Source organism: Carcharodon carcharias, chromosome 1, assembly GCF_017639515.1.
Source record: "Carcharodon carcharias isolate sCarCar2 chromosome 1, sCarCar2.pri, whole genome shotgun sequence".
Lineage (NCBI taxonomy): Eukaryota > Metazoa > Chordata > Chondrichthyes > Lamniformes > Lamnidae > Carcharodon > Carcharodon carcharias.
Genome location: NC_054467.1, coordinates 74726504 through 74743751, shown reverse-complemented (window position 1 = coordinate 74743751; position 17248 = coordinate 74726504). Strand labels below are relative to the sequence as shown.

Genomic DNA, 17248 nt, shown 5'->3' with positions numbered 1-17248 from the left:
ACAGAATGTCACACTAATTTGATTGTCCATAGGGCAAACGATCTGCTGTTCATTGATGAAGCAGAGAAATACTTTTTTGTGGAGCAAGATGAGTTTAATGAAGAAGATTCTTTGAAGATGCTCAAGCAGATGATTCAGACTGACATCAGTACAATCTATCGAATGGGTAAGTGAGGACTACAGCAGAATCAAACTTTAATGGGGTAGCATTTAAATAGGCTATGGGAGCTTTGTGGTTATGAGTGTTATGATCCTAGCTGATAATACCACTGGACAAGCCTGATCCCAGAGTGGAACTGAACTTGATAGATCCTAACTTTTAATTTGTTTGTTTGGATACGTGGAGATTAGCTACTGAGTAGAGTCATGGGAATCAGCTGATGAACTGTTAACAAAAGGATAAAACATTTATTAAACAAGAAAAGATGAACTATATCACAATACTCCTTCACCCACAACTATACCTTTACAGATATGTACAGATTTGTAAGGATAGCAAGTTACAAAATCTTATATTCTAATGTCCACAGTAATTACACAGTCCATTGGAAGCAATAGGCAACCTGTGGTCAGGCATACCACACTCTGAAACCAAGTGACCGATGTCATCTGAATCAGATGCTATGGATCTCTCCTCAACTCCCCCCAGACGCTGGTTACACTGTGAGCCAACCAGTCTTGCTGAATCTGTCTTTCACATGAGGGTTTCCTATCTCCACTCTCTAAGGACTCGCCTTGGAATCTTCTCCCAAACTGACGCCTTCCGCAAGGGTTCACCTCCAGGGTTTCAAACTCTCCTTCCAATGTTCCTCTCCCCTGGGTCACCATGTGCACTCAAGCTTTCTTCCACGCACTGTTTCTCATCTGACTCAACTGTCAACAGTACACTACTGCTTCACATGCCCATAGCAAGAAGTTATAGACTTTCAGTTGTCTCTTTGGACCTTTTGGTTTCTCGCATTAAATCTGCTTTTTGAGCTTTTGTCTCTTTAACTTGAAACTTAGAGCCTCCCTCTCTGCCCCTCACTCTTAACTTCATTTAACACTAGAAGATCTGCTTGGGACTTTCTCCTGTTCCACTCCTCTGGATTTGGGGACTTTCTTCTTTAGCTGGGGACTTTCTTCTTTAGCTTGGGACTTCCTATCAGCCCCTTTTGCTTCAGTCTCTCTTTGGTAGTTACTTTCAACCAACTTTAGCTTGGGACTGGCTATCTGCCCCTTCTAGGTTGCTTCTGCCTGGTAGCTGCTCTCAGCTGAACTCAAAACTGCTGTTTCTTTAGCGTTTCTGTGTGTGGTGTGGTATAGCTGGGGCCTGCCTCTAGGCAACAGCACAGTTTTCTTTTCTATTCTTGTTTGCTTAACTTCTCTTTAAAAGTCATAAAACTCATCAGAAATGCAGGCGTCTTTTAAAGTGAAACTAAAACTCAACTTGACCTTTTTTTAACACAAATACAGAAATACAAATCAAACTTTAAAGCTAGAACTCACTCCTAACACCCACAAATACAAATATAACTTACTTAAACTGTGTCTAATTCCTAACATGAGACTAGGCTACCAACTACTTAGCCATGAGTTTAAATCCCACCATGGCAAATTATAACATTGAATTTAATAAATATGGTAATTTGTGGGCTAGCACAATAAATCCAACAGACTTGCTGATGCCTCTTAGGATAAGGACCAGCTCACTTTACCTATGCTAACCTGCATGTAAATCCAGTCCCGTACAAGAGGATTGACTCTAAATGCCCTAAATGTTATTAGGGTTAGGTACTAAATGCTGTCATAACACTGTTGCTGACATCTGGAGGGGTGGGTTAAGGGTTAACGGCACACAAGTTAAATTCAGAGGATAGGTTGCACAAACTAGGGTTGTACTCCCTGGAATTTAGAAGCAAAGAAGGTAGATAGAAATAAACTATTTTTGCTGGTTGGGGAGTCTAGGACTAGGGGTAGAGTTTAGAAGTTAGAGTGAAATTTGGAAACACTTCTACATAGGATGGTAGAAGTGTGGAACTCTTTTCCACAAATGGCAATTAATGCTAGATCAAATGTAAATTTTAAATCCGTGATCAATCGATTTTTGTTAACCAGAGATATTAAGGGATATGGGACAAAGGCGGTATATGGAGTTACGATGCAATAGGCGACCTTCGACATTGAGTGACAGAACAGGCATCAGGGGCTAAATGGTCTGCCCCATTCCTATACTCCTAAGAGTAAATAATTTAAAAATGATTGTATCCTGCTCAAAATGTTCCAATCCACTTCATGGCCAATGGATTACTTTTGAAGCTTGGTTACTGTTACTAGTAGGAAAGCATGTTACGCATGCGGAGATATTTTTAAAAATTGTATTCACATAGTGCTTTTTGTGACCACTGGGCATCTCAAAGTGCTTTACGATAAAGAAGTACTTTTGAAAGATAATCATTGTAATATAGGAAATGCAGCTGCCAATTTGCTCATACCAATTTAGCTCCCACAAACAGCAATGTGACAACGAGCAGATAATCTGTTTTTTGTGATGCTGATTGAAAGATAAATATTTTACAGGATGCCACATGAGGTAGGATTTAATGTTAATTGTAGGAGATAACACGTGCTACCAAAAGGCCTTGTTCAGTGGGAGAAAACTGAACATTCAACTATAGTTCCACCTGTGAAATCAATATAATTCTCCCAAATTTTGTCTTTTCATCTTTTAGCCATGCTTTTGATTTGTCCTAAAACCTTTTTGTACTAAGACTTCCTGAAAAAAAAATCAATTTGGTGTTTAAGTGCACTTTTTTATACTTGCCCTTCTTCCTAAAGCTGCTACCTATTTCTCCTCCCCTATATCAGGTTGTCCCTTACTGGCTTTATGAGGTATGAGGGGAGGAACGGGGGGGAGCTGAAATTTTGATTTCCCAAAGGTGGGTTGAAATACAGAGATTAAGTCAATCGTGTGTCTGACCTTGCAACATCCTGTGACAGGTTCCTACTTGTAATACATTTGCCATGAATACCCATTATGTTTAAACTTTTTGAAATCACCCTTACTTCCACAATTAAGTCAGTGGTGCAGGAGAATCTCATGGCACCCGGTTCCCATTTGTTTAAAGGCGGTGTGCAACAGTCACTTTTTTGTTGTTGTGTCTAAGGTCAGTGGCTGTCCTTGCTGAACTCTACAGCACAAAGAAGGGGAACAGGAGAATGGCAGCTTGCATGGAGGCCTGGGACCAAAAAGGCAAGGCAGTGGTTGGGTCAGGGTAGGGAGTGGGGGTTGAAAGGTTGGGATTCGGGTGTAGAGTGAGGAGGTGGGAAAGTGACTTGGGTGCAGTGGTAATGTGAGGGGGGGGGGGGGGCGCGGATGGAGGTACAGACTGTGAAGGTGTGGTGAATGAGGGGTTTAAAGGGTGGAGTTCTGTCAACATTTTGGACCTGTGGGTTGCATTGAGGGTGCTGGGTGGCAGAGGGAACAGTCACAGTGGGGAATCGGTTTTGGCAGTGGGCAGCTTCAGTCTCATGGTCGGGTATTTGAAGGTTTTGTAGGATGGAGCATGACAGCGGCTGAAAACAGTAAGACTGATGACCAAAGGGCTTTCTCTCTGTGGATGAAGTTATGCGATCAAATCTCTGCGACATGCCAGAACTCATAGGCCAGGACTTAAAGGTGCATGGTGCCGCGCACTACCCCCACCCCCCCCCCCACCCCCCACCCCAACACACACACTCCCACACACACAACCCAGCGGTTGAAGTGAGCCACCTAAATCTCCATTTGGTTCGGTGGGACCATAATATCTCGCCGGGTGGGAGGGGCCATAAATTCCTGGCCATAGTGTGCATGGACTCCTCCATACTCCACACAAAGATGCACATGATCCCAGGCATCTCCATAAATTGAGAGAGAGAAGTCCAGGAAGGGAAGGGAAGAGTCAGAGATGGACGAGACGAAGGGTGGAATTTGGAAATCAAGTCAGTGCAGTTTTCTAGTTCATGACAAGAGAGGGAAGCTATACTGATACAACCATCATTGTATTGGAAAAAGAGATGAGGAAGGGGGCTTGAGTAGGACTGGAATAAGGAATCTTTCACATATTCACATATTCCACAAAATGACAGCCATACCTAGGACCCAGTCAGGTACCAATATCAATTGTTATTAACTTTCAGTTGTTTCTCTGTTCTCACATTTTTCTACCACTGTATCAAAAAAAATCACTTTGTGGCCAATTTAGTAGCTGGTATTTTTAAAATTTCTACTGAAATATGCTACATTATTCCTGTTGGATATTGAATGTGTTCTGTACTCAGAATAATGAGCATAACCTTCATCATAATATGTGAACGTTTCTTGACAGTTTTGTTACCCAAAGCCTTTGTTTCCAAGCTCTCCCTGTCCTATCTGTTTTTTTTTTGTTTTTGTCTGATATTCTGTCTTCCTAGTCCTTCCACCATTCCTTTCTGAAAAGCAATAAGGCCCAAGCCTACTACACCCTAAAAGCATGAATATACCTGTCAGGTGCAGGTAACACTGATATCAATAAGTTAAAGGTGGTGTACAAATACAAGTTGATACTGTTGGATCCAAGTAGAAGTGGGATTAGGGAACATGGCAAATACCGATGAAGTGGGTATTAAGGTGGCTTTTTAATATGGGGAGAGATGTAGCAAATGTTTAGAGAGGGAGTTCTAGTAAGTGTGTATTGAGTGTATTTCTCCAGCCTCTGCCACCAATTTTGCAGGCCGGTGGGGTGGGGGGATGGTGACAGAATCAGTGTAGGAGAGCAAAGGTGGACCAGGCTTGGAAAAATGCAGGGTGTGGGGTGGGATCTAAAGCTGGAGGAGATTACAAAGGTCAAAAGGGGTAAGGGTCAAGGAGAGATGTAAAGACCAGGGCCAGAATTTTTAGCTTGTTGGGCAGGTGTGTGCCCAAACCAACCGAGCATGAAATGATGTGCGATAATGTCGGGCGAGCGTCCTGACATATTCGCGCGATATTTCGGCCAGTGGGCACCCGCCGGAGTCAGCAGTGTGCCCACCGACAATTAAAAGGCCTATTAAGGCCATTAAGGTTATAATTAAAGGAAATTTTTCACTGCCCGCCCAACCTTTATGGTTGGCGGGCAGGCGAAAAGGTCAAGCGGCCTTTGCAATTTTAGATGTGGATGAGGTTTCCAACAGCAAAGAAAAATAAAATTAAAATTTTAACATTTCATTTATAACATGTCCCTGCTCATGTGACAGCCACATAAGGGGATATGTTTTATAACATTTTTAAAATCGTTATTTTTAATGTTTTAAACTCTTCATCTCCCTGAGGCAGCTCTGTGCCTCAGGGCGCAAAGTTCCCCGCTCACCCTCCTCACTCCTACACACTGACAGCACTGAGCGCTACTGCGTGCAACTCACGCTGGGCAGGCCTTAATTGGCCCACCAGCGTAAAATCGCAGTCTGGCCCCGATTTGCAGGTGGCAATTGGCTTCCTGACCGCTCCCACTGAGCCCACCCGATGAGGGAAAAATCCTCCCCCAGGAAGTGGATTTTTGAATTTCTGTTTGTGATGGGCAGTCACGGATTGACATAATAGATGAGTCGGGTTTTATGTGTGATAGGATGAGGTGGAGTTTATGTAATGTGACATGCAGGAGCCAGTTAAAGATAAGGACGTAGATAAGGGATCAGCTATAGCGATGAGTTAGGCTGGACACTGATATTTTCTAGAGGGAAGTAGTTTTCTCTGAATTCCACATTCAGTTTCATTAAAGCTGACTCCAGGTTTCGGGTTGGATGTTGCCTGGCTGACTCTGGGCACCTGGGAAAAGATGGGAACTGGAGCTAGAGCGGAGAAAGTGATGGAAACTGAATGGAAGGCTTTTGTCTTGCTAGTGTTGAGTGACAAGAAATTCGAGCCCATTCATAATTATGGAGGTGGCTGTATTTTACTTGAAATGTCCAAAAATGCTAGGTTGTTTGCTGGTTTCATCCTTCAATCTATCCCAGACTCTTCTCTTGCCAATCCAAATTAAACATTGGTATTTCTTCATTCAGTAATCCCCTTGCTCCACATGGTACAGTGTGTAATGTTTTTCTTCAGTTTATCCCATTCAATTAAGCTGCTTTCGTCATCACAGCCCCATATATAGTTCACTATATGATTCATCATCAGCCACTCTGGCCAATACTTATGAACCCATCATGGACTTCTGCGATGGTTAAACACAGTTTATCTCAACTTTTGAACTGGATTGTCCGAAAATGAGTACTCATATCTGACAAATAATTCTCTGAATTTTCGATTTTTGCATCTAAAGCTAAAGTCAAAATCTTGCTTGTACTGCAGAGGCTGTAATATCTGCTGTAGTGTAAAGCTGCCAGATCCACCAGCAGAGCAGTTTTTCAAGCTGGTAGTTGCTGTTAGTTCTGCCTTGACATCAACCCAACAGAAAATTGCAATAACATCCCTTTAAATAAAAATATTAGATAAAATGATCCTAAATATATCACTTTAAACGTTGTGTTTAATTGGGAAAGATGCAAGATATTAAGGTATTATTGAAAGGTTTTATCAACTGCACTTTTGGGATGTTCTCTGTTTTCTTTCATTTTAAAAGTATGTACTGTTAATTAAATCTGTGATACTTAGCATGTTTTGCATTCATTAAACAGACTGAACAAGCATGTGATTCCCGCACTATTGTGTTATTTTTCTCTCCAGATAAATTGGGACCATCGAATCCACAATATGAGGATGAAAAAGGTAATAAAATAAGAACCTATTTAATGTAAATTGAACATTAATTTACATCATAAGGGATATTACTTATATCGAATCATTGACCTTCCATTTTCTTGCATCTGTGAATTTACAAAACCGTTTTAGCTTTTTGCTATCTACATAATACTGTAAGTAACTAGGCTTATCTTACGTAAAATAAAAAGAATAACCATGTTACATCCTTTGATCGAAATGTTTTGTCAAGTTTTGGAATCCTTTCAAACAACGTGCAAGGTTATTTTTTTATTGCACAGATAGATTTGGATGAAGAAGGACCTGATGTCCTTTTGATGGCATCCTTCCAGAATAGCAATCTTATCATCATCCCATTTGCCTTTTAACTGATTCCTTCAATGATTCCAGTGTCCTGGCTTTAACCACTTCTCTGAGCAACAGTTCCAGCTGCTAATTACTCTCTCTCTCCTAAATTTTCTAGTATGTGGCAGACCACTAAGCATAAAGAAATCCTTTCCATTGTCTGTTTTAAATTTTCTGTTTGCCCTTGCTTTCTTGGCATATTTGGAAGCATTGTTTCGAGTGTACCTTTTCCAACCCATTAAGAATTTTATATGCTTCTTTAAAATCCACTTTGAGACATTTCTGTCCAAAGTTGAAGAACCTGAGCATATTAATTTGTTTCTCAAAGCTATTTCCTCTGGGGTTCAGCTCGTTGTTTATCTCTGCATTCACTGAAGGGCTGAATTACCACCATGTGTTACGGAAACCAGAACAACTATAGTAACAACAACAGTAATGTGTACTTGTACCTTTAATGTAGTAATATATCCCAAGGTGCTTATGTACCAAGTACTGCATGCTGTAATCTCATCATAGCCAAAACAAAGAACACTGTGGCTTCACTTTGAAAATAAAGGTGCTGAATTGTGCTGAATAAGTGAGGCATACTGCTTCAATTGAATCTGCGTTGTGTTTGTAATTGATACTCAATGAATGCATATCTTTTCTCAAAAGTTGAAAAGGAAAGTGTCTCATTAATATAAAGCTGTTTTCAGAAAGGTTATTCACATGCTGACATTCATTTGACAATATAATTAAACAGGTCATTTCAACTTCATATAACTTATTTGGAAGGTCATTTAAATACCCTAGCTTCAGGAAGGGATTTCCAGAGGCTGAACTTGTTTTTGTTGAGGAGAAGAAGAAAATGACAACATAATCCACAGGCTGAGTAATCCTGGGGGGCAGTGGCTGGATGGCCCACCTCCAGCCCCCCCCTCCCACCCCCATGCCTCGCCTGGAAGCAAAGTTGGCATGGAACTGATCTGCTCCACTCCGGCCCGCCCCACAGCCATGATGTGTCACAGGTGGGCTAAACTAGGGCCAAGTGGGGCTTCTGCCCCTCAGTGGGGAGGAAGTCACACCCTCGGGAGCTGTTGGCTAATCCGATTGGCTAGCAGCTCCATCAGTCCTGGCAGCATGAAGAGCACATTATTGTAGCGACTGCAAGAGATGGGGTAGAAGGCTCATGGATCCCTGGGATCTTGGGCGGGGAGGATTTGGACAGGTCGGAGTGGAGCAGGTTTATGGCTGTGGGTGGATAGGGAGATGGGGGGGCATTTCTGTCTTAGCGGGCTGACACCCAATTTGCAAAGGGCAGCTCCCAAAGATAGAAACAACACCCCCCTTCCTTCCCGCCCTTTGAAAAGATTATTTTAAAAATCTGGCTGCCCCTTCACACAACGTTTTGTACCATGGGTAGCATATTATCAGGGTCCATTGGCTTGGTAACAAGCCTAATTGGCCATTGATTAGCTATTTAAATATGGTGGGCTGCCTATTTCAGCACCCGCCTACCCCCAGTGTTATGGGGGTGGGCAGGAAGGTGGTGGGGGGGGGTGGGGGCACCTGTCATATTTTACGTGCAGCCCCCCCATGTAAAATACATTTGCAACTTATTTTAACTATTAAAAATGGCACAAAAAAATTGTGTGTAAGCACTTTGACAGGTAATATTCTGGGTCTGAATTTCCATTGCATCCCATGAGTCATGATGGAATATCGGGTGCAGAGGCTAATGCACCCATTCCCATATTCTATCTGTAATGAAGTGGAAAAAGATCTCTTAATTCTACTGACTATTTTTGAATAGAGTAAATGGAGCTAAATCAGTATATTTGCAAATTCTCACAATGTTTTCTTAAACTGGACTCTTTCAACGTAGCCCTACTTGGTTGTTTTTTAGTGTTATACAATTTGTGGATAACTCTCAATAGTGGCCACAGGTAAATGTAGCTTCTAACTTCTATATCTTCTGTATGTACTTCAGAAGTCAAGTAAACTGTAAAGTAGTCATTTGGTACTACAGAATTTGAATATTGCTGAAAAAAGACGTTGTTGAAGCTTTTCATCTTGCACTCAGGACAATTCGCAAGAACACCAAATGTAAAGGGAACAACAATTTATACTTCATGAGAAGAGAATGCTGATTAGTTAGGAAGTGGACTCCGATTGATGGAGGAGTTGCCATAGAGAATGCACCAGTTAACTGATGACTGACCGTTAACTGCCAAGTTTGTTTAAATTCAAACCAAGCAGGTTTTCTCTGATTGGTTAAAGCATTGCCTTGGGGAATGAACCAGAGAATGGCTGTCGCCTATTTTGTTTTGTTGAAACGGGAACAATGGCTGGAATTCTCCCATCTGGGATTAAGTCCTGTGGCGGGGGTGTGGAGTATCTCCCGCTATGGACACTAACGGAAAGCCATGCTATATCTTCCAGCCCTGACATAATTAATGACACAGCTGGGGGTTTCGCACTGTCTTCCATTGTGGGGCGGGCTTGATGACACACATTCCGCTGTCATATCTGGGCACCATACTTAAAAGGCATGTGGACATCCACAATGTCAAAACAGATGCCTGCAAAGTCATCTGCCGTCCCAGCTCCAGAATTTAGTGATGCCACCCTGTATGTCCTTCTGAACCATGTCGAGGTGTGCAGGAACTTGCTGTTCCCTCCTGATGGGAGGACGAGGCCAAGCAGCCTTACCAACGCTCCACAGGTGGAGGTGGCCAATGTCATCAGTGCTCGGGGGGGGGTGCACAAGAGTTCAGCAACATAGTGCCAGAAGAGGATGAATGACCTTATTTGTCAGCCAGGGTAAGTCTTATTGGATGGTCACACAAACCACAATGATCCAATATGTCAGGGTGCCAGGCCCAGTTGCACGGCATGTCCTGCTTCACAGTCCCACTTCAGTACATCCAAGCTGTGGTGAAGTGTCCACTGTGCCTCCCTCACCCTTCAGCAGACATGGAACACTGTGGGAGGAGTGGGGGGCACAGGGTGGAGGGGGGACTGGCTTAGGTGCAGACAAGCAACCTCTGCAAATCACATTCCTGTCTGAGCTTTCCCCTTGCATGTGGATTTGCTCAGTGCTCTGGAAGGAGCTGGTTCACAACCCTTCTGCCCAATTTGCACCAATAGTGACATGCCACAAAAGTTGGTTGTCTTACAAGGGGAGGTTTGATAAATGAACCAATTTCCACTGCTCTAATCCATGCAACATGCAACCCCTCTCAAACATGTCCTTTGAGCAGGAGAAGCTCTGTCACAATTGCAAGAGAACGTGAGAAGACAGGGGGTTGCAGTGGGGGGGACAATTTTTTGGGTCTCTGATGGAATTTGAGGAGAGGGCATCTGAGGACTGGAACAGAACGGAGCCATTAGTGATGGGGAGCTCAGCCTTGGGCATCTACCTATTAACGATTCATCCATTCAATGCAAACCTGAGGAGCGAATGTGCCACCATGTTGGAGGCAGCTGATGCTGTCACTAGCACTCTTCCATCACTTACAGGTGCCTCCAGGAAGAGGCCAAAGCCCAAGGAGGAGGACTCCCTATCAGGCGTCAGACCAGAGACATGCTAGGAGGGAGCAGAAGAGGAGAGCTCCACACCTGTAGGTGTCAGAGCAGTCACTTGCACTCTTTGCACACCTCAGTGGGTATTTGTGCTAGTTTAGGAAGGATCTCAACAATCTGGTGGTCACCGCACGACACGTGTCTGCAGCAGATGGAGGCAGCTTCAGCCGAGCTTCGCCACTCTCTGAGGACTGCTAGGGAAGAGGCATCTGTGAGGTCTGAGTCAGGTGACCAGCCTCTGGAACTGGTCTTCCAAATCATGGTGGAGAGTCAGTAAGAGGCAGCGGAATGTCAGGCAGAGGTATTGGAAGCCCTCAACAGAGTGGCACATGAGCCAGAGGAGTCCACCCACCTGCTCTCTGATGAAGTGTTGCCCACGTGTGTGCGCTAAGGTCTCCATGGGGAGGTTGGCGGATGACATGGAGTGCCTCGTACAGCAGAAACCCCCAGTTTCTGCTGGAGATGCACACGGGCCTGCACTCCATTGATGTTGCCATGAGTGCGTTCATGCAGTGGCAACGTGAGTGGGGAACAGGGCACCTCGAAGTCGCTCCAGGTGCCCCTTCCCTTCAAAGAGTCAAGCCCTCGGGCACCGAAAGGGAGGATGAGCGGTAGCAGGACAGCCTGGGCTATCCACTCAGGACTCTGAAATTTTCCGGTCCATCCAAAGCCCCTTTGCCTGTGACCCCTGCAATCTCATCCTCTGTTACTGCAGAGGGAGCAGTTGGCCCACAGGGGGACAGCCAAAGTACCCTGCGGCCCTCCAGGCCTCGGCACTCCAGAGGACGGCAGCAAGTCAAACAACTCCACGAGCTGCCTCCACTCCTGCTGTGGATGCCAGGGCAGCACCTAGAAGAAGTGGTAGGCAATTTAAAATCAAGAAAATTTGATCTAAAGTCGTTTCACAGTTGAGTACTGTCACTATATTAGCTGCAAATATATTCACTTTCAGTAAATAGTTTCTGCTGTTGCCTTTCAGCATCATTATATAGGCTTCACGAGACTTTCCCTATCTCCCCTCCAACACTAGCAATTCAGCTGCATACAGCTGGACCACAAGGGAATCTGGGTGGAGAAGTGTCTGTGACAGGGCCTATCAAAGCCTTGTGCAAGCACACTCCCGCTCACGCGGAGCTTTCAACCATCTCACTCATCTTAGGGTCCCAAACATTTTCAAAGCTTCCTACTGACATTCTCTTGTCCATCTGAGCTGACCTGCGTCTCTGCCCACCCACTGACTGCACGCCCATGCAGCACCTGTGCCCATCCAACATGAGGCTCTGCTTGCTTTTGATATCACAAGGATGGCAGAATTCAGATTTCTGGTGAGTTCACCCATCATTTCCCCTTCCCCAGTCTCATGTGCCCTTTTATCCCCCCATAACAATAGCCCCCACCACCACCCCGGCATAACTTTCAACCTCCCCACCGTCACCTTCCAGCTCGAACCCTTCTCATTCCAGGATGTCTAGGTGAACGTGCATGTTCCCTACCTTCCATGGAAACCCATTCCAGTCCTTGTTGAACTCCCCGATCTCTATCCCAACCCCCAGGGTCCCTCCAGGACCCTACCAACCAGCCTTGCTGCCCCTTCTACCGCTACAGATGTACCCTCACCCAACTGGCTCCCTCTGCCCCCTGTTATTCTAACCATCCCCTCCTACCACAACCACCCTGAGTTTGCTCCCCAGGAGCAACCATTGACCCCACAAACCCCTCCCTTGTATGTTCACCTGGACATTCCAGCCCACCCACCCACCTTGCATCTTCCTCCCCTCACCCCCCTCCAACTCTTTTCTCCACCTTCACTCCTTCCTCCCCCCGTACTCACCCCTCCCCATAGACATCTCCACACCCCCACCTCTGAGCTCCCTCCCTTACACCTTCCTCCCTCCCCACTTGCACCATTCTTTGCCGTAATTCCTTTCCCCCCTCCGAACTTCCTCCTTCCCTCCTTCCCATCTTCACCCCCCACCCCGATACCTTTGCCCCCCCCCCCACCCCCAGCCCCCGCAGCTTCACCTCCACCCTCCCTAAGACCTTCCTCTCCCACTCACACCTAAACCTTCCTCTTCTCCCCTTTCCCCCTTCACCTTTTCTTTAACAGCCCATGGCAAAGCCCATAAAGTCCCGAAACAGGGCCAGAGTATCAGCAAAGTCCATGAAGATCCACAGCGCCTCAAAAGTCGAAGCTGCTGTGAGGAGACCTTCCATCCTCCGATAGCTCCTTCACGGCGGAGCCATTGCATGAGGATCCACCCACCATATGATGCCACCTATTCCTCCAGGGTCTGGTAGCTGTAGGCTTCCAGCATCATCTCCTAGAATGTCCGCGGTCTGAGCAAGGCCCTAAAGATAAGTCCCGACTTCTGCATGTCATGCTTGTCCAGGCATGTTCTCCTGCTGGTGTAAAGGAGAATCGGGTATGGCGAGGGGGGGGATGGTGGGCAGCAATTGCAATCGGCCTTCATTTGCATCCCATTAGCCATGGTGGGCAGCATCAGAAGATCCCGCTGAAAATTCATACTGGCGTGAAACCGATTTTTGGGCCTCTCACCAAATTCTGCCCCCCTCCCTGCCTGCCATTGATCCCGTTAATGGGGGATGGGAAAATCCTGTCTGCAAAGAACAGGCCCCTGTGTATTAATGTATGTCACTTCTAGCACACGTAACTGCGCCATTCTGCAAGCCTGACTGATAATCTTAAATTGGTTGTTAGCGTAATTCTTAGCACACTCAGGGTTGCTTAGAAAATGCTGCCCAATTGTGGAAACACATCGAATGTTGGACTCTGTTTTGAGTTTTGCAAGCCTGGGTTGGTTGAGCATGGTCAGTAACTTGCCTGTTGTATTTGAGCACGGTCAGTAACTTGCCTGTTGTGTTTGAGCACGGTCAGTAACTTGCCTGTTGTGTTTGAGCACGGTCAGTAACTTGCCTGTTGTGTTTGAGCACGGTCAGTAACTTGCCTGTTGTGTTTGAGCACGGTCAGTAACTTGCCTGTTGTGTTTGAGCACGGTCAGTAACTTGCCTGTTGTGTTTGAGCACGGTCAGTAACTTGCCTGTTGTGTTTGAGCACGGTCAGTAACTTGCCTGTTGTGTTTGAGCACGGTCAGTAACCTGCCTGTTGTGTTTGAGCACGGTCAGTAACTTGCCTGTTGTGTTTGAGCACGGTCAGTAACCTGCCTGTTGTGTTAGAGCACGGTCAGTAACCTGCCTGTTGTGTTTGAGCACGGTCAGTAACCTGCCTGTTGTGTTAGAGCACGGTCAGTAACCTGCCTGTTGTGAACAGCCGAAGGGACATGCTGTTTGATACGACCTGCCAGTCTTTAGGACGTACGGCATACATACCTAGCATCATACTGAAATTCATATACCACATTAATCATTTGTGTGATAAGCAGAACATCATTTTGCCTTGGCAGCAACATCCTGTAAGTGGTGAACACCACTCGTATTGCTGCTGCATAGTAGCAGCGTGAAATGGCTAGCTTCACCTGTTGTTCAAATTTCTGAGACACCTTACCCTTCCAGGGTAATCTGAGGTAGATTGGGCACTTTTCTGGACCATAAGTGGTGGCCTTAGGGCCATTCATGAGTTTGCACAGCATAGAGGGAGCTAGAGTGGCCATTATCCTGCAGGATTGCTTAATGTGCCCTATTTCAGCTTTGACAACATGTAATTTTTTCAGCACTACTCAAACTGTAAAGCAATGAAATGTTCTGACTTTGCACAGTATAGTAAAGTGGTTTAAGAGTATTTATGGAATAAGCTAGAATCGATGATTTGCTGGGTTCTATTTTTAATGCTGTAGTTTTACTTCTGTAATTAAATAACAATTTCTTCCTCACAGGAGAACAGCAAACTCCAAGCACTCAAGAAATGGAATTGCTGAAAATCAAGCTGAATAAGGCTGTAAATGGGTTGAAAGAGAAAAACCATATTCCTTCAGGCGATGGGAGGGAAACTATTGAACAGAATTCTGTAAGATGCGACCAAGGAGATGGACTCGTCTCTGAGGAGCCCTGGCTCTTTGTAGGCCACACAGGAGACCTGGACAATCCTGAAGCATTTCACCCTTTATTAGTCATGCTCAATAATGAGGAATACAGCAAGCACTTCAAAAACTTGTACGACTCCGGTTTTTCCTTTCTAAAATCCACTTTTTATGGCTATAGTGAAGAGGAAGAAGTGGTTCATTATCTTGAGGTGGCAAGAGAAGCAGCAAGAAAGCAACAGATGCAATGGGCTCAAACAAGAATCTGTTTTCTACTGGGCAGAATGTGTGCCAGGAAGCTCAAGTACTCTCAGGCCAGAGTTTATTTTGAAGAGGCTCTCTGTGTAATGAAGGGACAATTCACAGACCTATTTCTCTTAATCGCTCTGTATACAAACCTTGTTGCTATATACTTGAAACAGAAAAACAAAGAGAAGTGCTCTGCCATTTTTGAGAAGATTGCAGCCTTACTCTTGGGTACCCCAAACTACATTTGTACCACTGAAATGGAAGCTGAAGTTCTGAAATACATTTTAGGGAGGGCGGTGCTGTCAAAAAATAAGCATGCTGAAGCAAGAGTGTGCTTTCTTCTAGCTAAACTTCATATAAATCTTAAACAGTATGATGATGCATTGCCTTTCATTGAGAGACTACAGTTTTTGAGAAATACCATAATTTTAGAAAGCAGAAGCTCTTTAGACTTTCATTTTACATTAGGATCACTGTATTATCGAAAATGTTTGCCAAATCTTGCTATAAGCTGTGTAAAACTTTCTTGCGTACAACCTACAAGAACTTTAATGGATTGTTTAAAAGGTGCTGACTTTGTCATGAAAGGAGCCTCAAAGCTCTGTGGAATGGGTAGAGTCACTCCCACAATTCCAGCACAAGTAGCACCCTACCTTAAATGGGCACTTGCGTTAGTTAACATCCTTGAACGGGGCGACATTAGCCGAGCCATTTGCCTCAGCTTGTCAGAGGTTTACAAATTGCATGGAATGTATGGAAAAGCGGTTCATTACATCAAAATGGCCATTAACATAGAAACCTCCAGTAGTACTGAGGAGATGGTTGATGCACTCATTTCTCTTGCATGGTTGCACATTCTGAACAGCCAACCTGCTAAATCCGTTGTTATTTTAAAGAAAATACTGGAGTGGCCTTCTGTTCAGAGTTGTCCTGTACAGCAGGGGATTGTTTACAATATGGTTGCTATCTCCATGAGAAGAATGAGAAATGTCAAGGAAGCTGCTAAGAACTATCGCAGAGCCCTATCAATTTCTGCGGATTCAGGAATGAAATTTAACCAAGCTATTGCAAATGCTAATTTTGGCTTGCTCTGTCGTTGGGCAAAGGCTCATGGACTTTCAGAACAATTTCTTTTAAAGTCCATTCATATCTTCTCTGAACTACAAAATGTTGCCTCTGATGAAAGTTTTATTCAGGTTCTAATTATGCTGGGAGATTACTACATTGAACAAGAATTAAAAGAAAATGGGATATTTTGTTATGAATGGGCACTTTTAATCGCACTGAAAGCAAATCTTATTGAAAGTAAGTACTTACTTTTTTGCGTTCATTGCTGTCCCCATCCCAAATCCAAAGCATGAGGTCAATTAAATGTTTCCTTGCAACCCTCCACTTAATGGTTACAAACTTTAGTGAAAGCTAAAACACTTGACAAGCAATTTTTAATTGAAAGCTTATGTTGCATGTACTTCATTGCTGTTTTACGCATGTCAGCATCACAACTAACAGAGCAATCAATATCTTACAGTCCTTCCAACTCATAGCTGGAGCGCATTGCGCCATGAGCAGCAGGAGCAGTCGCTGACAAGCAACTTAATGAAAGCTTGAGGGCCATGATGGGCTCATAAGTGTTTTAGTGCTTCGTTCAGTTCCCATAGCACTCATCGCGTTGCCTTAGCACCACGAGCGGAGCCTATACCGTGCCTGGTACTGCCTCTCCTCCCCCTCCTGAGCTCCCTCCCACTTGCGTGCCTCCATGAACCCCCTCCCTGTTTGCTGCCTACCTCCATGACCCCCCCCGCCCCCCCCCCCCCCCCCCCCCGCACCTGCCAGGGTTCTGGAGAGGGAGATGGCAAGCAGGAGAGGACGTGTGTGAGAGGATCAGCAAGTGGGAGAGAGAAGTGGTGAGCAGGAGGTAAGTAGAAAGAGTTTGCATAACAATTTTATATTTTTAACTTAGTTTTAATTTAAAAGTTATTTTATTTACAAAGAAAGGAATTTGGGAATGTACAGTTTTTTAAATGTTAAAGCTTTGTCTGACAAAATTCCTACAGAACCTAACTGCAGCTTTTACACTGGTTGTAATGGGAAAACCTGATTTGCTTAAAGTTCATTTACTTAAAGTTGCACTTTCCAGGACCACAATTATAACATTAAGTGAGGAATTACTGTATCTGAAAGTTAAAGGAAAGGGTAGTCTGAGGTGGTTTTCTGCTGTTAGGGGGTTTCTTCATGGGGCCAGCAGCCATGGATGTAGAGGTAGCTTGGTTTCCTAAGAGCCATCACTTGGTGTTTCTTCTCCTTCAAAAATTGCAGGAACCATAGCCAGCCAAATAGCGAAGACATTGTGGTGACT

General features: G+C 44.6%; 1 protein-coding gene across 2 annotated transcripts in view; it reads left to right on the top strand.

Moving 5' to 3' along the window:
- Positions 1-17248, top strand: part of LOC121278858 (SH3 domain and tetratricopeptide repeat-containing protein 1) — a 97883-nt gene that overhangs the window by 38246 nt on the left and 42389 nt on the right. For both annotated transcript variants that reach the window (XM_041189445.1, XM_041189351.1), the window contains 3 exons: positions 33-166; positions 6707-6748; positions 14500-16197. In XM_041189445.1, the coding sequence (XP_041045379.1) occupies positions 33-166; positions 6707-6748; positions 14500-16197 (1874 nt within the window). The remainder of the gene's footprint in view (positions 1-32; positions 167-6706; positions 6749-14499; positions 16198-17248) is intronic.